The sequence below is a fragment of the Taeniopygia guttata genome, chromosome W (assembly GCF_048771995.1).
Source record: "Taeniopygia guttata chromosome W, bTaeGut7.mat, whole genome shotgun sequence".
NCBI classification, from domain to species: domain Eukaryota; kingdom Metazoa; phylum Chordata; class Aves; order Passeriformes; family Estrildidae; genus Taeniopygia; species Taeniopygia guttata.
In genome coordinates, this window is record NC_133064.1 from 29,113,181 (window position 1) to 29,138,075 (window position 24,895).

Sequence of the window (24,895 nt, forward strand, 5' to 3'; positions counted from 1 at the left end):
TATTCATCATTGTGTTTGTTCAGCCTGGATGATTTTCTGTAGATACACCTGTTCCCCCCACAGCAATTTCAATAGACTCTCATTGTTCTGCATGTTCCCCCCTTTCCCTCTGTGGACTATAACTGGACCCCTGGGTTAGGTAGGATTTTGGAGACTCTCCCCAACACAACAAGACGGATCCCCATCGTCCGGACCACTGAGGACCTCGCCTGTGTTGGTAGCTATTCCCATCCCCCCTTCTCTCTCTCTCTCTATCCTTTTTATTTCTTTTCTGACCCCACTATCTCATTTATTGTTTTTTGGCCCTTAATAAAGGTGCATCTGTTGTGATTAAACTGATAGTCCCCTGCTGTTTGTCTTTTGCACTTTGGGATCGGCTAACGAACCATCACGACACCCCGCTATAAGCGGATCGTGACACCATGCTACACTGGATGTTCAAAGGAAACATTCCCTCAACACATCATGCAACCAGCGCTACATGGAGTAAGTCAGTAACATTAATTACACAACGAGCCCGAATGGGAAAACCCAATTTCCCAGGAATCCTAGAAGAGATTTTGGATTGGCCAGAAGCCAGAGATTTTGGAGCATTGCCTGAGAAGGTGACTTGTGCCTAAGAGGCACCACCATATAATGAGTTACCAGAAAACAAAAGCTATGCTTTATTTACTGATGGAACCTGCCGAGTGATAGAAAACCATCAGAAGTGGAAAGCTGCTGTGTGGAGTCGCACATGACAAGTCATTGAGGCTGCTGAAGGGGAAGGTAAATCAAGCCAATTTGCAGAGGTGCCATGGTTTGACCCTGGCGCAATGCCAGTGTCCCCATGAAAATACACCCTCTCCAAATGAGTGCTGTGAGATGCGATCAGGAACAGAGCAGAGTAGGCTCAAGCTTAAAAACAAAGGAAAGAACTTTATTAAGCTACTACTATGATAAAAGACATACACTGAATCCAGAATGAAAACCCTCCAAAACATTCCTCCTCCCTCCACCCAAATTGCAACAAACAGTGCGACACAACCCTGGATTCCTGATCACATTACCACCCTTCCGATAATCAATACTCAGTCCATCAAGGGAGAGAGGAGTCTCTCTTGTACCATAGACCCTCAGGAAACACAATTGCAATCTCCTGTGTTTCCATGTCACACATGGCAACTGTGCGGAGAAAATCTGCCAGTGTGACACCCTCCTTTCCATGTCACAGTGCTCTCACCACCGTGCATGGACCAAGACTGCTCATAGGGTTCCTTTAAGGATGTTTTGCCAAGGACCAAAATAACAACAGTTCAGTTTCTCATTTTCGGGACAACAGTCCCCCCCCATTTTCTCCTCCCCTGGGGCCGAGGGTCTCAAGAACAGAGATCTTCTTCTTCCTGAAGACAGAGGGCACCAACACACCCTCCTCATCACTGCAGCAGGTCACTTTCTTGGCTCCAACCATTGCATCCCCCTAAAAATGCAGTCTCTGTTGCAGGAGAAATTGGTTCAGTCTACGGCTATACAAGAAAAGTCCCGCCAAGGCCACTCCATCATCTCCTCCCACCTAGGATTCTTTCCCCATCTTCTTCTGATATCTCAGGTCCCATGCCATCTCTCTTCTCTTTCAGATCAAGGAGGAGTAATATTTCACAAAGCTTTCATTGTCCAAGAAAGGGTTAAAAGTCTAAGACTCCCAGGACAGCTGAAATCTCAGCCCAGAACTCCAACTCCCATGGCTGGGCACCTTCTCCCCCACTCTCTTTCTCCTCTGCCGGCATACTGCCAGCAGTCTCTGTCTCATTCTCTCTCCCTCGGGGGGGGGGGGGGGGGGGGGGGAGGGGGGGAATGAAGACATCTCAGATTTTCTCCACCCTTCTGTCTGCAGGGGCCGGCTCGGTTCCGGTCCCTTCACACCCTCGGCCTACCTCTCCTAGGCCACATGGCTTCCCCTCCCCCACTCAGCCTGTGGCTGGGCACCCTTCTACTGACCAGAACCAAAGAGAAAGTTCCCCTGGGAGTTCTTGGTTTTAACCCCCTGTGTTCCCAGAGGCATGTCCATGCCTTCAGTGGTCACTCCAAGTGCTGATATCCAAACCTGACCACTGATTGGTTTGACCCCATTTCCTGAGAAAATTCACTTCCATGTCAAACCATGACAAGAGGTGAAAGCCATTCAACTAGCCCTATGGATTGCTGAGAGAGAAAAGTGGCCCATACTTTATACCAACTCCTGGATGGTGGATAATGCTCTATGGAGATGGCTGCAGCAGTGGAAGAAAAGCAATTGGCAATGCAGGGGTAAACCAATCTGGGCTGCTGCATTATGGCAGGACATTGCTGCACGAATAGAAAACATTACTCTGAAAGTACATCATGTAGATGCCCAGAAGTTGTGACACTGAGGAGTATCAAAACAATGAATGGGTAGATAAGGCCACCAAAATTGAAATAGCTCAGGTGGACCTAGATTTGGAAAGAAAGGGTGAGCTATTTATAGCCCTATGTGCCTATGAAACATCAGGGCATCTTGGAAGGGATGCAACATAGATGGACTCATGATTGAGGGGTGGACCTGACCATGGAAGCTATTTCGCAGGTTATCCATCAGTGTGAAATGTGCTGCCATCAAGTGAGCCGCACGAGTGAAGCCTCCTTGGAGTGGAGTGTGGTGTCTGGGCTTCCAGTATGGTGAAGCCTGGCAAATTGATTACATTGGGCCACTGCCACGAACACGCCAAGGCAAGAGTTATATCCTCACCATGGTAGAGGCCAAAACTGGCTGTCTGGAAACATACCCAGTAAACCATGTCACCGTCCAGAACATGATTTGAGGTCTTGAAAGACATATTTTGTGGCAACATGGAAGCCCAGATAGAATTTGGTCGGAAAACGGGACTCACTTTCAAAATAATCTTATAAACTCCTAGGCAAAAAGACATGGAATTAAGTGGCTATACCACATTCCCTATCATCCACAGGCCTCTGGGAAGATTGAAAACTATAATGGGCTGCTAAAAACTATGTTAAGAGCGTTAGGTAATTGTTACCGGGTTTCTGAGAAGAGAGAGGACACAATTTATATTTAGAGTGGAGGTTGAGCTCCCCCCCAGTCTAGGCCTCAGATGTGGGCCTCGGTGAGGCCTTGGAAGCATCTGACCCAGTAAGAAAATAGTTGTGGCGCAGTTAGAAATTATGTTAAGGTGACCACAAAGTAATGAGCTATCTGAGTGTGAATTGGTGTGAGTCTGCATTGTGAGGCTCTAGCCACCTTAAGACAGAAACAATGTTTGCTGACCAATGATAGTGTGCTCACAATCTGTAAACTATATTGAAGTGTATATAAACTGCCATCTTATAAACAATAAATGGAGAACGTAGCATTAACCATATTGGCTTGACCTGCGTTTTGTCCAGTCCAGCTTCCCTCATTTTATAATAAGTCCCTAGCTTCTGGTCATGGAAGCATGGGGATGCAAACTTGGGAGAAGCCACTTGGTTAGTCAACACTAGGGGATCTGCTAACTGCCCTCGTCCCACCCAAACAAAGCCCTTCAACACTGTGGGAGGAGACAAGGTCCCCTGCACTACACACAGGGAAGTGGCTGGTGAAGTCAGTGTGGATTTCTTCCCCCATGGGAAAAGGCAAACCCATTCATGGGATTGTCTTTGCCCAAGGACCTGGGTGTACTTGGTGGGTGATGCAGGAGGATGGGGAGACCCGGTGTGTACCTCAAGGAGATTCAACCTTGGGGTAAGAATAACCTATAGTGTAAGTTGTATGTTACAGAAGGTAAAGCAGCAGGAGGGACATGAACTGACAAAGAACGAATTTTGCGAGGAACAAAAAGAATGCAGTGATGAACAGGATGGTGGCAGTGCTCAACCATGAACTATCAAGTGTACTATTTTTCCTGTCCTGACCCCACATCCTGATGGAATGGAGACCACCTGGAGGCATGTGAAAGGACAGGCAATAGTAGTTAATAAAATATATGTTTGGTATAGAGATGGTTTAAGCATCCTAGTAATGAGAGCATATGTATTTTATGGGATCCAAGCATGACGCAAATGGTATGGAATAAGGGGTGGAGATTGTATTGGGTCTGACCAAATGTCATGGGGTGACGTTATGATGCTGGTATCCCCAATCCTGTGTTCTGTTTATGTTTGATATTATGTTCTGTGCTTTCAGAACTGACTCTGAAAGTGAAGGTTTGTTTTGTCTTGTTATCAGCTGGTTCACCTCCCCCCATGGTCTGTTGTCTAGAAGAGGCTAGTGCTGGCTGGCTTGTTTTTGCTTTGCTTGCTGGCTTTCGCTTGCTTTGCTTTGCTTGCTTCTGCTTTTGCCTTTGCCTTTGCTTTTTAGTTAGTTTAGCTAAAGAGTCCAATTCTTTCCCTGGACTTTTTTTTCCTTTCCCTTTCCTGAATAGCATCCAACCTTCTCCGGACTGGGACCTGGGAAACACCGAGGAACACCGAGAGCCTGCGCTTTGTGATCTGCAGCAACCATCCCCAGTGCCGGAGACCAATCCCCAGCGTCCAGACCCAGGCGACCACTCCCAGGAAAGACTTTCTGGATTTGTTCATCTCTTCAGAGTGGTGAAAGAGTTTTGTTGTCATCTGGTGTTGTTAATTGTTTTTTGGTGTTGGGGAGTGCTTTGTTAAATAAACAGGTTCTTTTCCACTTCTCTCAGAGAAAATTTTTTCCCGAACCAGGTGGGTGGGGAGGGGCCATGGGGGTTTGTTTTCTGAGGGCTCCTTCCAGAGGTTTTTCTCCCAAATTTGCCCTAAACTAGGACACCAAGGTAAAGTTCACAGCCCTCACAGTGCTGTGCTTTGCATTGGTAGATGGAAGGGTGTTGATAACAGAGCAGTGTTTTGGCTACTGCTAAGCAGCACTGTCCCTCTGATATTCCTTCCCCCATCAAAGTGGATGGGAGTGCGCAAGATCCCAGGAGGGGACACAACCAGGCCAGCTAATCCAAATTGACTAAAGGGATATTCCATACCATATGACATCAGCTCACATAGATAAGCTAAGGGACAGAGGAGGAAGGGGGGGGGCAATTAATGAGTTTTTAATGTTTGCCTTCTGGAAGAACCATTATGTGTGCTGAAGCCCTGCTTCCCAGGAAGTGTCCAAACATCACTGCTGATGGGAAGTAAAGACTAACCTTTTTTCTCTTTAACCCATATGCACGCAGATCTCTGCTTATTTCTTTCTTTTACTATAATAAAACTGCCTTATCTCCCCCTGCTGGTTGTTCTCCATCTTATTCTCTTCCCTGTCCCAGTGGGAAAGGGCAACTGAGTGGGCACCTGGCATCCAGCCAGGGTCAACATGCTACACAGTGTTATTTAATATCTTCATTAATGACACACACAAAGGGGTCGAGGGCACCCCTCAGCAGGTTTGCAGATGACACCAAGCTCAGTTGTGCAGGTGACACACTTGAAGGACAAGGCCATTCAGAGGGACCTGGACAAGCTCAAGAAGTGGCCCATGGGAATCTCAAGAGGATTAACAAGACCAAGTGCTGGTGCTGCACCTGGGTCAGGACAATCCCCAGGATCAATCCAGGCTGAGGGATGAACAGATCAAGAGCAGCCCTGGGGAGAAGGACCTGGGGATACTGGTGGGTGAGAGGCTGGACATGCCCTGGCTGTGTGCACTGGCACCCAGAAACCCCCTGTGAACTGGGCTGATCCCACAGTGTGGACAGGAGGAGAGGAGGGGATTCTGCCCCTCTGCTCTGGTGAGACCTCACTTGCAGTTCTGCCACCAGCTCTGGGGTCCCCAGCACACAAAGGACATAGACCGGTTAGAGTGGGTTCAGAGGAAGCACCAAGATGATCAGAGGGATGGAGCATCTTTCTGTCTTGGAGTGAGTTATTATGATAGTATATCTCCTGATCCTCTGCTTTGTGCCCAAAAAATGGTTACTGTATCTTTAAGGCAAGGGACTGGATGTGTGTGGGGCTGGGGGTGGGGAGAGCCCCTGTTTCAGTGCAGGCTTTTTTAAAAGCCTTGCCGTCCAGGTTTTCCATGGCTCAGGGGATATTGTGAGAGGTGTAAGCTCGGCCTGGGACCTAGAGGGGGGGTGGGGCTTAGGACTCTCTTGCTCTCTTCTGGTTCAGGATCGAGGTGGCGGCAGTGAGTCAAGGGGTCAGCTGGAAATATATTTAGGATAATTGAAAACTGTAGATGAGTCGAGGGGCCAGCTGGGAATATAACTGGGATAGTAGAAGATTGCATATTTTAATTAAGATTTCAAAATTAGTTAGAAAGCTAAATTAGTAATATAGGTGGCAAGAATCAAGTACCTTAGTTAAAGAGTAACAAATACATTAGGAAAGAGAAGCTAGGAGTGACAGGGATAGATGTAGCAATTGTGAAGTAGCAGAGACCATAAAAATACCTTGCCTTAAGAATAGTCAAACAGTTAGGAGAGGCTTGGACCGTGACCAGCAGATCAAAAAGTCCTGCCAACTGGCCATGGGCGAAGAGTTCACCATGAGGAAGACGTCTTTCTTCCTCCCATATGCCCACTCTCCCTTGTTTCAAAATTCCACTGACCCAGTTAAGGGAGTACAATTGCACAGCTGTAATGGATATTCAGCTGATTATAATACAAAGTAGGTAGGTAATGATTATGTATTATGTGACCTTAGAAACTGCTTGGATATGTAAAAGCTTTTCTGTATAAATAGAGAGCACGAGTCTGCAACTCCTTGCACATGTATTTGGAAATGATTCCACACATGTCCAGCGTGCTGCAATAAATACCCTTCTTTTCAACTTTAATTAGTTGAAGAGTCGTCTGTCTGTGCATCAGTGGACACAAGGGGACACAGTGAGTGTATCTGGCTTGAAATATTGTTGCCCTCTTTTTTTTCCGGCACCACTTCCCTGTCATTCAGGAGTCCAGAGCTAGTGCATGTGATGCCACCTGGGACTGGGACCATGTCCCACCAGACCCTGGCCTGCAGTGTGGTGGCCGTGGCTATTCCTGTGTGTTAGGCTCCAGGACTTCAATCTGCTGCAGTTTCTACACTGCAAGCCTGCTTGTTTTTTCCCTGTTTCTCAGCTATTTGGGGGTCCAGAGCCAACGTGTGGGGTGCTGCCAGGACTGGGGCTGCTCCCACCGGGCCACTTCTCTGCACAGTAGCCTGACATTGCGACCAAGCCCTGCCCACCTCCCCAGAGCGTGCCAGCTGACAGTGGGGGTACCAGAACCACCTGCTGCCCATGAGCTTTGCAAAAGGAGCAATCTCCTATCCTCTTCTTTGCTCGAGCTCCCACCACCATTACCTGAAGAGGTTGCCAAGCTTGTGTCAGAGCACCCCCTGAAGCCACAGGGGGCAGCATAATTGCCCTGCTAGGAGCCAACAGTGCCCTCTGTCGGTTGTGGTTGTAACTACACCTAAGGTAAAAATTAACAGGTGGGAAAACTTGTTATTGTTTTTGTTGTTTGCTCTGATTTATAGTTATATTTATAGTCATAGTTAACTTACCAGCAAAGAACTGTTATTACTTTTCCCTTAATTTTGCCTGGAAACCCTGTAATTTCAAAGTGATAATTTGGAGGGAGGGGGGTAATTTTTTCCATTCCGGGAAGATTCCCACCTTCCTTGGCAGACATCTGTCTTTTAAACTGAGACACTTGGCTATGAAAGGCTGAGAGAACTGGGATTGTTCAGCCTAGAGAAGAGAGGCTCCAGCATGACCTAATTGTGCCCTTCCAGGTCCTAAAGGGAGCTGACAAGAAAGATGGAGAGAGACTATTTTCAAAGGCCTGGAGTGAGAGGACAAGGGGGGATGGTTTAAAACTGAAAATAAGTAGGTTTAGATATTAGGAAAAACTCTTTGCTGTAAGGAGGGTGAGGCCCTGGCCCAGGTTGCCCAAAGAAGCTGTGGCTGTCCCATCCCTGGAAGTGTTCAAGGCCAGGTTGGACAGGGCTTGGAACAACCTGGTCTACTGGAAGGCACTCATAGCAGGAGGGGCTGGAATGAGATGAGCTTTAAGGTCCCTTCCAATCCAGGCCATTCTATGATTCTATGAATATTACAGAACAAAACTCACACCACAAACCTTCACCTGCTCTGCAATCTCATCACATTTAAAGAGTTACTTGAAATGAGGCACTGCCCAGTTAAGGACAGATTTATTCTATTTTTACCCAAATTCTTCAAAAATCTTCATATTCTGCCTAAAGTATCTGAAACTCACAATTCAAAGACAACAGTGGCAATATCCAAATGCCAAAAAGACATTGTGTGACTTCTTGCACAGTGCAAATCAATGCAGTGACTTCAGCAGCAGCAATGGAAGACAGAGAGTATATCAGCCTTCCTCTAGCTTTATAAGTACACTGGTGAGCTGGTAACTGAACTCCTCTGCTAAAGGTGACAACTTGCTTCTCTTCCCCTGGGTGTCATTAAACTATGAGCTCAAAAAAATCTTGCTTAGATAAGACTAAAGAGGGAGGGTTCTTGGCCTGATCTAGCAATTAATTTTTTTCCATTTATGAGAACAGGTCAGATTTCACTTGCCAATCATAAGTAACTCACAGGACAGAAATTCTGATCTAAGATAGTCCAATATTTTGTTGGACCTTTATAATCCTGCAGCCACAGGAAGGGGATTGCCCAAAATAAATATTTTTTAACCCAAAGACATTCATAATAACACAGTGACTTCTATTTGCCCAATATTTAAGAAATACCAGGGAATTCACCCACAACCATAAAGCTGTCATATCATTGTTTAGATTTGGTTTAGAGAGATATAGTAAGGTTGTTGGGGTTTTTTGTTTGGGTTTCTTTCTTTTTTTCTCCCCCAGAAACACAAAGGTAGGCATTTATCAAATGAAGTTATTGGGATCATTTATTCCTGGTATGTAAATAGAGTCCATTTATTCACTCCTATGGAAGATATTATTTGCAATTCAATGTGCAATACCTGTGAAACATATTTTGCATTCATGAAGAATGGCAAAGACCTTGATGAATTTTTCTCAAGAAGTTTGTATAGTCCGCATACAAATTACTTCAATTACAGAGTTTTCAGACATGGGATGATTAATTTGGCTGCTTCAAGCACATCATTGGAACTGGAAGTAATTAGATTCCATGTGTGATATTTGCATCAATAAATATTTAGAATGTATTCTGCACCTCCTGTGATATGCTAAGTTGCTTCATCCCCAAAATCCTTCTGTCACAACAGCAACGAATATACTGTTCTATTTGGCTTATTCTGTTAACCCAATCCTCCACAAACTTTTCTCTGAAAAGACTTTTGCTAGGTAGCTTGCATTTGGCTTGGTCATAATGGAGAAACACTCCCTGCTTCATAGGGAAGAAGCATTTGCCAAAGAATTTTCATAAATGCAACTTTTAAGGGGCTATTTGGAGTAGATTTGATGCAGTGTCATATACAGATACAAAGAAGTTCCAACTAAAAGGCTTTTGCAACAGCAAGCTGCAAAAGAAATAAGACTGCTACCCTCTGTTAAATTCTTAGTGATGATTCATGACTGATATATCAAACAAAAATGTCTGAAAGATCAGGACAACATATATTTTACATTCAGAGAGCTATCTATATAATACTCAGTACTTATTCAGATAGTACAGACTTTTCAGTGACATGAAGAAACAGCATCTAAACCTCCCATATTATATAGAAGAAACACAAGTAATTTTCTACTCAAAAGATACTGTTAAAAGAGGCAGATTTTACAGTAACAAAAGTCTGCTATAGTCACTAAAAATGTTTTGCTGAGTGTCCTAGGGTGACTGTTATGGTGTTTGTATCTCCAATCGTGTGTTCTGTTTACGTTTGATATTATGTTCTGTGCTTTCAGAACTGACTCTGAAAGTGAAGGTTTGTTTTGCCTTGTTATCAGCCAGTTCACCTCCCCCCATGGTCTGCTGTCTAGAAAAGGCTAGGGCTGGCTGGCTGGCTTTTGCTTTGCTTGCTTGCTTGCTTGGCTTGCTTGCTTTGCCTGCTTTCTTGCTTTGCTTCCTAGTTAGGTTAAGCAGTCCAATTCTTTCCCTGGACTGTTGCTTTTTCCTTTCCTCTTTCTGAATATCATCCAACCTGCTCTGGACTGGGATCTGGGAAACACCAAGGAACACCAGGAGCCTGCATTTGGTGATCTGCAGCAGCCATCCCCAGTGCTGGAGACCAATCCCCAGCGTCCAGACCCGGGCGACCACTCCCAGGAAAGACCTTCTGGATTTGTTCAGCTCTTCAGAGGGGTGAAAGAGTTTTGTTGTCATCTAGTGTTGTTAATTGTTTTGGTGCTGGGGAGTGCTTTGTTTGTTGAATAAACAGGTTCTTTTCCACTTCCCTCTCAGAGGAAATTTTTCCCTGAACCAGGTGGGTGGGGAGGGGCTGTGGGGGTTTATTTCCTGGGGGCTCCTTTCAGAGGGTTTTCCCCAAATTTGCTCTAAACTAGGACACTGAGTTAATTAACAAAGAAAATTAAATCAGATGAGATGTCAAGAGCAAGGGGGTACTTTATGCCTAATGCATTAATAGGCATTTGCTCATATGTTCTTTTAGTAAAATAAACTCTAAAATATATATTCCACTGAGAAGCTCATGGTTTAGATCATATTTCAACAGAAACATTTACTAGTAGAACTGTGAAAATAAGAGCATGCCATGGCAGCTCCTCAGTTTGGAACTTTTCAAGAAAAAAAAACATGCTTTAAGAAATTATTTTGAAAAATATTTTAAGATTTAATAGACTGAAAAGAGAAGCTTCATTAGTGCTTTCTGGTTTTAGGCATCTATTTTTAACCACCTCAATCCCTCAAAGTTTATATCAATGTAAAACAAAAAAAAAAAATTTAAAACCAAACCAGCATTTTAGTTGCAACTACAAGTCAAGTATTTCTAGCACTCAGGACTCATGCATTTTCTTCAGCATATTCTCTCTTTCCCCAAAACATGCAACACATGCTAGACCCAAAGCCACAAGAACAGGACCATATCAGTGTTCTTACCTGTGTGCTTTCGGAGGTGCTCTTTAAAATGTCCAAAGTGATCAAACTGCTTCTCACAGTATTGGCATATATGTATTTTTTTGCCAGGTCTTTGCTTCTTGCTAGCACTACCTTCATCAAGGTGTTGACAGGTGAGGTGTTGTTTCAAAGCACTCTCTCGTAGGTAGCTTTTATTGCATATGTCACACTTGTAACTCTCAGCAGAATGTGTTTTCGTGTGTTCCTTAAAATGGTAAAACAATTTAAATGAACGGTTACATTTTTCACAGTGGAATAAATTCTTCACATGCGACAGCTGAAGTTCCACAAGTTCAATATCTTCTACCTGTTTGCATGAGGGATCAGTTGCACCACCTTCTTCTTGAATCTGACATTTTGTCTCTCCTTGACGATACTTACTGGTGATATCTGCCAAAAGAGCCAAAGCAGATTCATCTGATGTACCTGTTGTATGTATGTACTTTATAGATTGCTCTGCAGAAGCTACTTCAAGTGTTTCAATGCTGTCATCTTCCACGTCAATCGTCCCTTCAGCAATCTCAACCGCAATTTCAACAGGCTCTGATTCTGCAGATGGCAGTGTTTCTGTGATAACATTAGATGTTTCAGCAATCTTCCTCTTTTTTGCTTTATTTTTACCTTGTCTTTGATTTGATTCTAAGGGTGATGAATTTTCTTTGTTCCTGCAAAACATTTGCATAAACATAGTTAAGATCCATAAGCACTTACATAACAATTCCTGCCTGATGTTGAGCTTCTGCATTAAACACTAGCTAGATATTTCTCAAAGAAGCGGAATGATGAGTGGCCACATAACCTGCACCCATTTCAGATGTTAATTTGTCTTTAATCTATACTCCATAGGGCTGTAGAACAACACAGTTAAAGCTGTGGAGCCTTTAACATAAGGTTATTAAAGTGTTTTAAATGGCTCTGATAGTAAAAAGGTTTTAAAATCATGGGGATTTAGGGTTAAAAGGAAAATAAGCTTAGTAGGCTCTGGAAAAATAAATACCTTAAGCACATGAAGAACTAGTACTTGCTAGAACTGCACTGTGTAGCTAGTACATGATAAATGATATAATTGTTAGATGTGATGATTGTTTAGTAATTAAATATAATTACTGTTTAATCATAAGGATAATCATGAGAAACTGTGGTCAGGGACCTAAGAAAGATCACGAGAAACTCATGTCAAGGTATACAATAGAACAATATAAGTTTAATAATTAATATGTAAGTTATATAACGATAGAATATAAAATACGTTCAGCTCGAAAGCCATGTCGGAGTCAGATTTGGGTTTGTACCCCGACTCCTAGAGCTCTTAATAAAAGCACCTACATATAATCATATCCCGTTATTATGTGTGTTTCTGAATGCTGACAGCTCCATTTGAATGATACAAAACACCTATCAAGAAGAAAGGTCAGTTAGCCTAATGACATAGGTTTATACAAGAAATGCAAAATGCTGTATTTTGGCCTGCCTACTCAGAAATAAGATTCAAGTTCTTCCTACACTATTCACCTCTCAAGCTCTGGAGTGCATGAAAGTGCCCGCAGCACTTAGAGCTTCTTACAAAACACTACAGCTGTGACTTCACACAGTGATTATTATAACACCTCATACTTTAGGAAAACACACAGCTATCAGTTGTAGTAAAAAAGAAAAATTACACTGGGATGTGAAAAGAGTATTTTAATTTAATTTATCTGGGCTTAAGCACAGCTTCCAGCTCTGATCTTCTTTTCCTTGCACCATAAATACAAAATCCCTGTCCTCCAAGATGTCAGAGATAGCATCCCATCTCAAACACAGACAGAGTGGACGGGGTGTCTCAGTTTGGAGACAAATTCTAGGAGAAAAACGCTGTAAAATGAGCTTTTCTCTCTAAAAAGAGAGGGCTTCAATAACTCCCTTTTCTTCTGTCAATGAGATAAATGGATACCAGGGGATGAAAAAAAAACCAAACAAACAAACACAAACTCTTTACTAACAAAGCAAGATACCCACAAGGCACAGGGAAAACAAATAAAATTGAACTTTACACCCCCACCCCCACCTTGCTGTGTGGCTGAGAGGCAAAGATGGCAACTGCTCTTTGTCAGGGGAGGAGAAAAGAGTTCATAAAGCAGCTAGGAACCTGCTGGATTTGTGGTGTGAGCCTTCTCCTCTCAACCAGCAAAGTTAGTGGAGCTTAATGTCCCTTCTTTCTCTGGCTCGGTCTTTCCGGGGTTCGGACCAGCTGGGGCCACCCTGGTTCCACCAGCTGGCTCCTCAGGCAGGAGAAAAAAAAACAAACCACAAACCCAAAAACACCTACTGAAAGGATTTGCCAGTGAAAAGCCTCCAGGCCAGGGGAAGGGGAAAAAAAACAAGAAAACCCCAGAAGCTTCTTGCCTAAGTTGGCGAAAATTAATCCAGCAAACAAGTCAATGAAGTAGCAATCCATGTAGGCGCCAACCACTTCAGAGAGAGATAGCTTGAACAGAGCACCACGCAGGAGCCCAAGGTTCCCTGCCCCATCCCCCAGGTCCATCTTAAAGCTACAGCAGTTGTTTTCTGGTCATAAAGCAAACAGGGAATAAAGCATCATCATAAAATCACCCCAAGACACTGGGGCTATGCTTTCAAGTCCCATACTCATTATTATCCACAGCACTTACATACTGGAGGTCTAACTACTGATTATCAGTTTTGAAAATGAGTGGCTATCTTCCTCTGAAATCAGACTGTAATCAGAGTACTTTGTACCTTTACCTTCCTTTGCAGCCTTATAAATCCTTTTATGTAACCTACTTCCTATCACTTTCAGGTTTTCTAGTAATAGGGGTGATAAGGTTTTTCTCCAGTTTCAGTATATCATACACCAGAGATGTGTGGCTAATGACCTAATGCAGGATACAGGTTATTAAACTGCACTTTACTATATTCAGACACAGGAAGACACAGCAACTAAAGTTTCATCTAGGACATATTTCTGATGCCTAGAATGTGACATTTTGTTACAGTGAGCTCATGGGCATTCTGTTTCCCCTTCCCCGGGACCCTGTGACTCTGATCAAGATAACCCCTGGACCCCTCCTTCTTGCCCCAACGGGGTTGGCAGAGAGCCAGGAAAGCCCACCCTGTCCAAAACCTATATAGACCCCCTGACATTTCCTGTTCGGTCTCTTTTGCCCCGCTCTCCACATGGACATCACAGAATAAAGAGAGCTGTATCAACATACCCTGGGGTGAGAGCCTCTTTTGAATATCTTTCCCCTCTCCTGATATTCCTCCCTTCACAGCCCCTTATCTCTGAGCTAGTCGGATTATTCGGGGGGCTGCGTGAGGGGGGAAACTACAGTTGGCACCCAATGTGTGCTGCCTCTGAGCCCACGCAGAAGCTGTAGTCTCTATCTCAGTGGATCTCAATGGCTTTTGGGACAGTCAACCGCCCTTGTACTCTAGCTGCCTTTAAAGGCTTTGAGTGACAGGGAGAAGTCGGGGACCTTGCCTGAGTACCCCAGGTGAGCCGGCTGGAGAGGGACCCCAGACGAGTTCACAGCCGAACCCCGCAGTTCACAGCCTTGGTGAGTTCTCCATTCGCATCACCCGGGACCGCGCCTGGCTGGGTGGAGTTACCATAGGTGACTGTGGGGGGCTGCTTGCGAGAGGGAGTGCCAGGGACCCTCTGCCAGACAGCATGGAACCGGTGGGCTAAGAGTACCCACGTTCCCCGGGGGAGAAGTGACGGGAGGGAGCTCCGGCAAGCGGCGGGACAAGCGCCCCTCCCCCCCCCCCCGCCCGGATTTCAACTGAGGGAAATTTGATTAATTCGTGCTGTGTTATAAGTCTGGTGGAGAATAGACCAGCGATACGATTAAAATAATTGGTAAAAAACGGTCGCTGGAACAAAAGAGCACACTAACACACCTAAGCAATATTTGAAACAATGTATCGTTCTCTAACAAGCTTCTCCTGCGTTTTTTATGCTGGTTAACAGCAGAAATACCAAATTTTACTGTGCAAGAACTGAATTCGCTTTCTTTTTGGGACCAAATTGGGCAGATATTAACTTTAAAAGTCGAAAGTGGTGAACATAAAGCTTCTCGATTTATTCCGATATTTTTACAAGCACAAAAAAAAGATTTTAGAAGCAGAAAAAAGCATACGAACGCAGAATCACAGCCTGAATACTCCCTTTTCCCCAACCTGCCCACCTCCTCAATATCCCAGCCCTGAAACCCCTTCACCCCCCCTCTATCCCCTTCTAACACCTGGTCTTTCCGAGAAATATAGTCCGGAGTTCGCTTCAGTGACCAGCGCAGTGTCTCTGAAAAACACGCAACGGGATAATGCTGGCAACCATGTGGTCCAACCCGCTCCCCACCCACCCCCGCATCCCTTTCCTTCCCCCACCCTCCAACCCCTCTTCCACCCTCTCCTCCAATGCCTCCCTATCTCCCGCCGCTCCTCCACGCCCTCCTTATCACTGCCAGCCCCCGTGTTTCCCCAGGAACAGGGGCGGGGCCGGCCACGGCACAGCTCCGAGCCCCAGGGCTGACGACAGCACGGCGGGGGCAGGGCAGGGCAGCCCAGCAGCTCAGAGCAAGGGCGGGGCCTGAGTTTGCACCGAGGCACAGACAGCCCCGGGGGGGGGGGTGCAAGCTGCCTCTCACCAGGATGGAAGGGGTGGTGGAGGGACACAACCCTGCCTCTACCGAGGAATCTATACCATCTGTAGCACCGGTTATTGATTTAGGAAGGAGAAACAGTAACAAAACATATCAGCCACTACCATATAGAGACAAAACAGAGATCTGTAAAATACAAAGGGAATTTGGGAGGTCCAGTGAGATTTTTAAAGGCATGATAAGGGCAACATTTAATTCAAATGAAATGGTACCTAAAGATGTCACTGACTTGTTTAAATGTTTACTAAAACCTTCTGAAAATGAGATATGGGAAATAAACTGGAAATTGGCTTTGACATCAGTTTTACAAGAAATACAACATACACCATGTGAAGCCCTTGATAGTGATGGCTATGCTATTACAATGCATCACTTATGCGGTACAGGAGACATACGATGCCCAGAAAAACAAACCAGACTGTTATAGAGGTCGGTTTTGGAAAAAATCTGTAATGCTGCAGAAAAGACTCTGTATCAATTACCAGGAACTGAGGTCAAATGCAGCTATATTAACATTAAACAGTTTCCTTCTGAGAGTTTTTTACAGTTTGTGGACCATTTGAGAAGCCAAGTTGAAAACCAGGTGCAAGAAACTAGGGTACAAACAGAGTTGATTAAAGAAATGGCTCAGAGGAATGCAAATGAGACCTGCCGTAGGATTATTCTCAGTCTTCCTCTCAACCCAGCACCTAGTCTTGCTCAGATGATTGACGCTTGCGCCAGAAGAGCAGAGCTGCTCGATACCCCTGACAGTCATACAGCATCTGCAGAACTATAGCCTGTTGCCACTGCTGCACCAAGCCCAAGGAAGCAACGAATGTTATCACAACAGCTGCAGCACATCATCTGCCTGCGTTGCAAGAAACCAGGACACTTTGCCAGAAACTGTCCTCAAAACCAGAACCAGAGACAGATCAACAAACAAAAAAACTAAATGCACAGCGCGTGCCCACCGCTACGCGCAAAGATATAAATGTAGCGGGACACAAATGTGACAATGCCTCTCTCTTAACAAATAAGGGGGAGGGTGGGAACCATGGTGGGAGGGGAGAGAAAAATAAAAATGTTAAAGGTAAACCTAACAAGGTTTAGCAGCCCCTATGCCGCCCTCGCCTAGTGACTGCCAAAGGATTTCATTTCAGAAACACTGATTGGAAAGTTATTGTAGTGGACCTGTCAAAGAGCTCACAAGACCTGCAGGCGCACTATATGGAATGGGAGAGTGAGTATTTTGTTATTGGAGACACAGCATACACACCTCCAGAGATTGAAATAGTTCCCATGACTACAAAGGGAAAAATATCCAGTCTTATGCTGTTGGCATGTCGTTCCCACCCTCCATTCTATCTAGAAAAGGGGCAAATTCTGGCACAAGCCATTCCGATCCCAGTAGAAACAACAGTAGAAGGAAAATCACCAGAAGTCTACTGGGCAGAGGTAGTAGGAGAGGACAGACCCTCCATGGCATGCAACCTAGCACATCGATCAGAGCACCTTCAGGTGGAAGGGGTTCTGGACACAGGTGCAGACATCACGGTGATACCTAAAGCCATGTGACCATCACACTGGGAATTGGAACCTGTGGCAGGCAAACTTTAGGGTATAGGGGGAACTACATTGGAAAAAATTTCAAAAAATGTTGTGCAAATTGACGGACTTGACAGGAAATTGGCAAGTGTATGCCCATTTGTGGCAGACTATAAGGCTCCTCTGTGGGGGAGAGACACCATGTCCCAGTGGGGAGTCCACTTGATCATTCCTAGGACACCCCAGGATTTTTGGAAGTAGCCACTGTGGAGCGCCCTGCCCACAAGGTAAAGTGGTTGGATAACACCCCAAAGTGGGTAGCACAGTGGCCTTTGAGTAGAGAAAAACTCGAGGCGCTTGAGAAACTTGTGAAGGAGCAGTTAGCTCAAGGACACCTGCAAGAAACAGACAGCCCTTGGAATTTCCCAGTCTTTTTAATAAAGAAGCCTGGGAAGGACAAGTGGAGATTGCTCCACGATCTCAGAGAGATAAACAAAATTGTGGAGGACATGGGACCTCTCCAACCGGGAATGCCTAGTCCAGCTATGCTTCCACAGGATTGGAAATTAGCTGTGTTAGATATAAAGGACTGTTTCTTCCAAATTCCACTGCACATTGAAGATGCCCCGAGGTTTGCATTCTCAGTTCCTACCATCAATCGGGAAGCCCCGATGAAACGTTACCACTGGAAAGTTTTGCCCCAGGGTTTAAAATCCAGTCCTTTCACATGCCAACAGTATGTAGCAGCACTACTGTCTCCAGTACGTGCAGAGAGAAAGGATGCCATCATCCTTCACTACATGGATGATGTGCTTGTGTGTGCTCCCAATGACTCTATACTCCAATACACGCTTGACCTAGTGGTTGAAGTTTCAACCTCTGTTGGATTTCAATTGCAGAAAAACAAAGTTCAAAGAATGCCGCCTTCGAGATACCTGGGCCTGGAAATTTCTGCACGGACTATTGTCTTTCAGAAATTGGAGATCAATTGCAACCCCAGAACACTAGCAGATTTCCACTCGCTGTGTGGGTCTTTAAATTGGGTAAGGCCCTGGCTAGGCCTCACAAATGAGGACCTAGAACCTCTCTTCAATTTATTGAAGGGGGAGAGGGAGCTGGCCTCCCCCAGGGAACTGACCCCAGAGGCAAAGACTGCAATCGAAAAAGTAGAGAAGGCCTTGTCAGAAAGGCAGGCACATCGGTGTGACCCAAATGTGCCTTTCCAGTTCATTGTTCTAGGAAAGCTGCCACACCTGCATGGGTTGATTTTCCAATTGATCAAGGGGAAGAAGGATCCACTCTTAGTCATAGAATGGGTTTTCCTATCACTCCAAAAACCCAAAACCATCACTAGGCCAGAAGAGCTGACAGCAAAGCTGACTCAGAAGGCCAGGGTGAGGTTGTGCAAATTAGCAGGGTGTGACTTTGCATGTCTCCACCTTCCAGTCAGGCTTTCTAAAGAGGGAAGGAACTCTCCTGAGAGATTGACCAAAGGGATGTTTGAGCATTTGCTCCAGAGCAGCACCAGTCTCACATTATCTCTGGACAGCTACAGGGGACAAATATTAGTCCATGCCCCATCTCACAAGTTGTTCAATGAGGAATTCCACCTTATTCCTCAAGAGAAAGGGAGCCGGAGGGCACTCAAGGCTCTCACAGTGTTCACGGATGCCTCTGGGGCTTCCCACAAGTCGGTGATGAGTTGGAGAAATCCACAGACTTAGCTTTGGGAAGCTGATGTTGAGCTTGTGGAGGGATCCCCCCAGGTGGCGGAACTGGCTGCAGTGGTAAGAGCTTTTGAGAAGTTTTCTGAGCCATTCAACTTGGTGACAGACTCTGCTTATATGGCAGGTGTAGTGTCCAGGGCGAAGCAGGCTGTGCTCAAAGAAATAGAAAATGAACATCTCTTCAGGTTGCTCTCAAGGCTAATTTATTTAATCTCTCACCGAGAGCATCCATTCTTTGTGATGCATGTGAGGTCACACACTGATTTGCCAGGTGAGATTGCAGAGGGGAATCGCAGACTCCCTTGCTGCACCAGTCGAAAAAGCACATCTCCCTGATATTTTCCAACAGCAAAATTGAGCCACCACACAACCACCAGAATGTGCCAGGTTTGATTCAACAGTTCCAGCTAACACGGAGTCAGGCCCGAGCCATTGTGACCAACTGTCCTAAATGCCAGCTCCAGGCCGTGCCATCGTTGGGCATGGGGGTAAACCCCAGAGGCCTTGGCAGCTGTGAGGTATGGAAGACAGACATCACACACATTCAGAGTTTTGGTCGCCTTGAATGCACATTCTCAGGTGCAGTGTATGCCTCTGCTCATATAGGACAAAAGGCTGCACATGTCAAACAACACCTAGTGCAAGCATTTTCAGCACTGAGGGTGCCAAAAATGATCAAAAAATATAATGGCCCAGCGTTTATATCCAAGGAGTTTCTGGAATTTCTCCAGCAGTGGTGAGTGGAACATAAGACTGGCATTGCCCACTCCCCCACAGATCAAGCTGTAGTCGAGCGTGCACACCAGACGCTCAAGCAGGTATTGAAGAAACAAAACAGCTCAGCTCTGTGGATGACTCCACGAGAGGGGCTCTGTAAAGCTATGTTTACTATCAATTTTCTGAACTGTTCATTTGAAAACATGAGTCCCCCTGTTGTACGTCACTTTAACAGTGGCAACCAGTTCAAATTGTCTCAGCATCCCCCGGTCTTGATTAGGGATCCAGAAACTTGGGAAACCGAGGGTCCTTATGAACTTGTAACCTGGGGTCATGGCTATGCGTGTGTTGCTACTCCCTGTGGCCCTCAGTGGATTCCCCAGAAATGAGTGAAACCTTTTGTCCCTAAGAATCCTGGTCAGACAAAAGGGGACAGGAAGCAAGTAGCTGATGCTTCAAAGAGAAGATGCCGCCGGATGGAAGAAGAGGAATATTCCGAAGCGTGAATTCCTTCCGGCAGAAACTGGAACTTTAACATGTTCTTAAAATGTTTGTTTTTCCCTTTTAGAGAAAACCTACCTCCCACTCAACCCTGTAATGAACCCCATGCAAGTTGTCATCCTGTGAATGCTGAAAATAATGTTTAAGGGCTGGGGATTCACGGGGTGGTGGACATCTATTGTTAGACCAATTTTGTTACTCCTTGTTATTCTGTTCCTTGTAACCTTGGCGTTCGGGACCCTGCTCAGGGTTAGATTGAGCCCGGTGAATTCTTGTAACCTTGTTTAACAAATAAGGGGGAGGTGTTACAGTGAGCTCATGGGCATTCTGTTTCCCCTTTCCCCGGGACCCTGTGACTCTGATCAAGATAACCCCTGGACCCCTCCTTCTTGCCCCAACGGGGTTGGCAGAGAGCCAGGAAAGCCCACCCTGTCCAAAACCTATATAGACCCCCTGACATTTCCTGTTCGTTCTCTTTTGCCCTGTTCTCCACATGGACACCACAGAATAAAGAGAGCTGTATCAACATACCCTGGGGTGAGAGCCTCTTTTGAATATCTTTCCCCTCTCCTGATATTCCTCCCCTCACAGCCTCTTATCTCTGAGCTAGTCAGATTATTCAGGGGGCTGCGTGAGGGGGGGAAACTACAACAGTTACTTTGCACATTACTGCAAGGAGCTCCAGGAACATGCACAAAAATAATAATCTGCTCAGCAAAGAGGAGACTACTGTCCTTGAGTACATTGTGTGGCTCAGGTGTGGAACTGAATGAGGATACATACATACAATACACTGGACCTCAAGGAATAACAGCTAGTTGTTTTCTTTCAAGTCTAGATTATGTGCTGTGCAACTCTTTGATGCATTACACAAATGGTTAGTTCTATTATAACCTCTACTTTAGCTGAAGTTTCTGATGCCTGCCCCTTTTAATTAAAGCTCAGATAGAGGCACTGTATTTCAATTTGTCCCCTTCCTACTGTGTAGGAGAAAACTGAGACTGAGTGGTACTCAAGTTTGTTTTTCTAATGAAAAACACCCACCCAAAAATCTATGAACAATGGAAATAATTCTAAGAATAGACTGGCTTGCACCATGTGTGTGAAGCCAAACATTTATTTCCTTGCGACATAAGAATTACAGCATTTACTAATGCTGTATAACCAACAAACATTATACATTAGTGAGAATTAATTGCAGACTAGACAGTTTAGCGTGATGGACTGATCTGAATCCTAGTTAAACAGCTCTACCAGTGTACAGAGACTCAAAGTATTACCAATTAGAATACAGTTTTTCAATTTCAAGTGTCTTAAATTTTTCAAACAGACAGCAAAGGTCTGCTTTTCCCGAAATGAAAAAAAAAAGTTCTTTTGGTCATACCATGTTTAATCTCAAAAATGTCAAAAAAGGGTATTGTTGGGGTTGGAGAGCAGAACTACAAATGCACAATCGTATCTTTTTTATCAAAAAGACCCAACATAGTTATTCAGCTCTACTACCAATGAACATAATCGCTTGATTCAAAAAAAAAAAAGAAAAACAACACCGATGTTGTGATGTTGAAAACGAAGTTTCCAGGGTACCATGTCATAGAGGTTTTGTTTGTTTGGTTATTAGAGGAACTCAGTGTCAGAGCCATTCTCCTTAGCTTAGTGTGTCTATGGGGAGACAAAGAAGAAACAAGTCTTTCCTTAGCCTGAACACAAAGACCTTTCAGTGTTCTAGAAGAGAAAGCAAGGATAACTGTAATGCTGGGAGTTATTTATTGCCACTCCCCCTGCTTCATGACTGTCCTAGACTGAAAGGCAAGATGTGTTCTATTTGCCATCTCTTAGAGGTGTGGCAGTTATCTTCTGTTAATTACGCAGTTTTCCTTATCTCTTCCATAAAGCAATCCTCCCTCCAGGGAGATATCTTTTGTTAATGGGCCATTGACTGGCATTGCGTGACTGATAAAATTACAGAATCCCATTGTGAGATGCTCTGCCCAGAGGGAGGAGCCAAGCATTCCTACCTGGATATAATCTGAAATTTTGGGATAGTAGAACAGCTTTTCCACTGGATTCCCAGAGGAACAGATGTCTCTTCCACTGGATCTTCAGAGGAAGACTACACCCTTCTACAGGATCACTGTTCCAACAGAACCACACCTGACACTCCAGAAGGACTGTAGCCACAATTCTAATTGGACTGCTACCAAGACCCTGACTAACAGGGTGTCAGGGTGTATTCTGACTCTGTCAGTGTTGTTTTGATTTAGTGCATTGTTTTTTTTTATTTTATTTTATTTTCTTCCCTAATAAAGAACTGTTATTCCTGCTCCCATATTTTTGCCTGAGAGCCCCTTAATTTCGAATTTATAACAATTCAGAGGGAGGGGGTTTACATTTTCCATTTCAGGGGAGGCTTCTGCCTTCCTTAGCAGACACCTGTCTTTCCAAACCTAGGCAATGACAGAAGAACAGTATAGCATACAGAAGAAATGAGAACATGACAGCACTTTGTGAAAGAGAAGGAAGGGGAAGAAAAATAGCATGATGGGAATGGCACCTGCTCGTCTCAGGTTGAAGTTTGGTAATGGATTACACTTCCTTGTACTGGATAAAAGGTGCTACAGCAACATTTGATTAAGTACTGATCCTATATAAAACCAATTATAACAACTACATTTGTTCAAGAAATTTGAGAGACTAAATTTGCAACAAGAAGCTTTAAAATCACTTCCTATTCTCTTGAAAGCAGAAAGCTGCATGAAATCAAAAGAGTAGTTCAAACTTGTTAATGTGGTCTAATTATCGGAGAGATATCATCACTGTACAGCCAGCTGTCAATCAGGTGCAGGCAGTCAGTATAGAGGCCTGGTATTAGTTATCACAAAGTCACAGCCCTACAATGTCTGCAACATTTACCAGCCATATCACTTGTCATCAAGTCCTAGCCCAAAGAATGTGACATTCAGTTGTTTAGCTTGTATAATTCTGACTCATATCTTATAGTATATAGTAGAAGAGTATACAATACCACATGAGTTTAGGAGGTTTCAGGATAAAGAAGAGCACTAGAAAATACTGGGAGCTCTCATACAAGGATTCTTAAGACTCTACATTTCAGTGTTGGGAAGTAAAAAGCTTATGTGTTTACCTGATTTCAAGTGCTTTGATAGCTTCTAACATCTGTAGATACTCAGCTGCTTTCCAAACATCATTTGCTTCTTCCTCACCTTGGACCATTAGTTTTGCTGTATAGGTGAACTCAATTAGGTGACGAAATGCCATGTTACTTACACCTGTTTGCAAGCAAGAAAAACAGTCTCTTTTAACAATTCCTCAGTCTTTCACACTTGCCTGCTCACAGTACTCCAATAGCCAGTTTCAAAAGATGCCACCCTTGAAAGGCTCACAGTGGAATAAAAAGTCTACTATAGAAACAGGCAAATGTAGAACAACTACAGTCATTCCATGACAAAGATATAAAGGATAAGATGGACAAAAAGCTACTTGTATAAAATAAAAAGGTTCAAATTTAAAAATAAAAATATTATCTCTCTCTCTCAAGAGATCTCTGAGCAGCAAGTTATTAGAAGCTGTATTGCTCCAGGAAATTTCTTCTTACCTACTAGGAAGGTATTACTCCATATCTATCCTGTTCTTGCATCCCAGCAATGGTATCTTTTTTAAAATTTTTTTTCAGGGGAAGTTTTTTCCAGTGGCAATAGCTACTTGTACTGCTTTTGGTTGGGACAGATTTAAATTTCTTCATAGTAGCTAGCATAGGGCTATGTTTTGGATCTGTGCTCAATCATAGAATGGTTTGGTTTGGAAGGGACCTTAAAGATCATCTTATTTCAACCCTCTGCCATGGGAAGAGACACCTTCCACTAGACCAGATTGTTCCAAACTCCATCCAACCTGGGCTTGAACACTTCCAGGGATGGGGCAGCCACAGCTTCTCTGGTCAACCTGTGCAGGGTCTCGTTACCCTCACAGTAAAGAAATTTTTCCTAATATCTAATCTAAACCTACTGTCTGTCAGTGTGAAGCTATTCCTCCTTGTCTTGTCACTCCAGACCTTTGTAAATAGTCTCTCTCCATCTTTCCCGTAGACTCCCTTCAGATACTGGAAGGCCCCCAATTAGGTCACCCTGAAGCTTTTCTTATCCAGGCTGAACAATCCCAATTCTCCTAGCCTTTCCTCATAGCAGAGGTGCTCCAGCCCTCTGATCATCTTGGTGGCCTCCTCCGTACTTGCTACAAGAGGTCGATGTCCTTCCTGTGCTGAAACAGTGTTGATAACACACTGCTGTTTCAGTTACTGCTGAGCAGCGCTTACACAGAGCCAAGGCCTTTTCTGCTTCTCACACTGGCCTGACAGCGAGCGGACTGGGGGTGTGTGGGCAGTTGGTAGGAGACACAGCCAGGACAGATGACTCCAACTGACCAAAGGAATATTCCAGACCATATGACATCATGCTCAGCATATAAAGTGTGTGTGGGAGGCAGTTGGAGGGGCCACTGCTAGGGGATTGGCTGGGCATTGGTCAGTTGGTGGCAAGCAACTGTTTTAATTTGCATCACTTGTCTTCCTTGAGAATTTTTTTCCCTTTCCTCTTTTACTTATAATTTTCACAAAATTACTATTTCTTTTTAATCATTAAACTAGTTTTATCTCAATCCACGAGTTCCTTTCTCACTTTTACACTTCTGATTCTCCCCCCCATCCCACTGGTGGA

The 24,895-nt window shown here is 44.5% G+C and overlaps 1 protein-coding gene across 2 annotated transcripts in view; it reads right to left on the reverse strand.

Moving 5' to 3' along the window:
* Nucleotides 1–24,895, reverse strand: part of LOC116806918 (zinc finger protein 131) — a 52,490-nt gene that overhangs the window by 15,958 nt on the left and 11,637 nt on the right. Inside the window, exons 4-6 of one of the 2 annotated variants that reach the window (XM_032744737.3) lie at nt 23,308–23,452; nt 11,334–11,691; nt 11,009–11,231 (exon numbers count right to left, since the gene is read on the reverse strand). In XM_032744737.3, coding sequence (XP_032600628.1) covers nt 11,009–11,231; nt 11,334–11,691; nt 23,308–23,452 — 726 coding nt within the window. Of the gene's footprint in view, nt 1–11,008; nt 11,692–23,307; nt 23,453–24,895 lie in introns of both variants that reach the window. The other variant, XM_032744736.3, reaches the window with a different exon arrangement.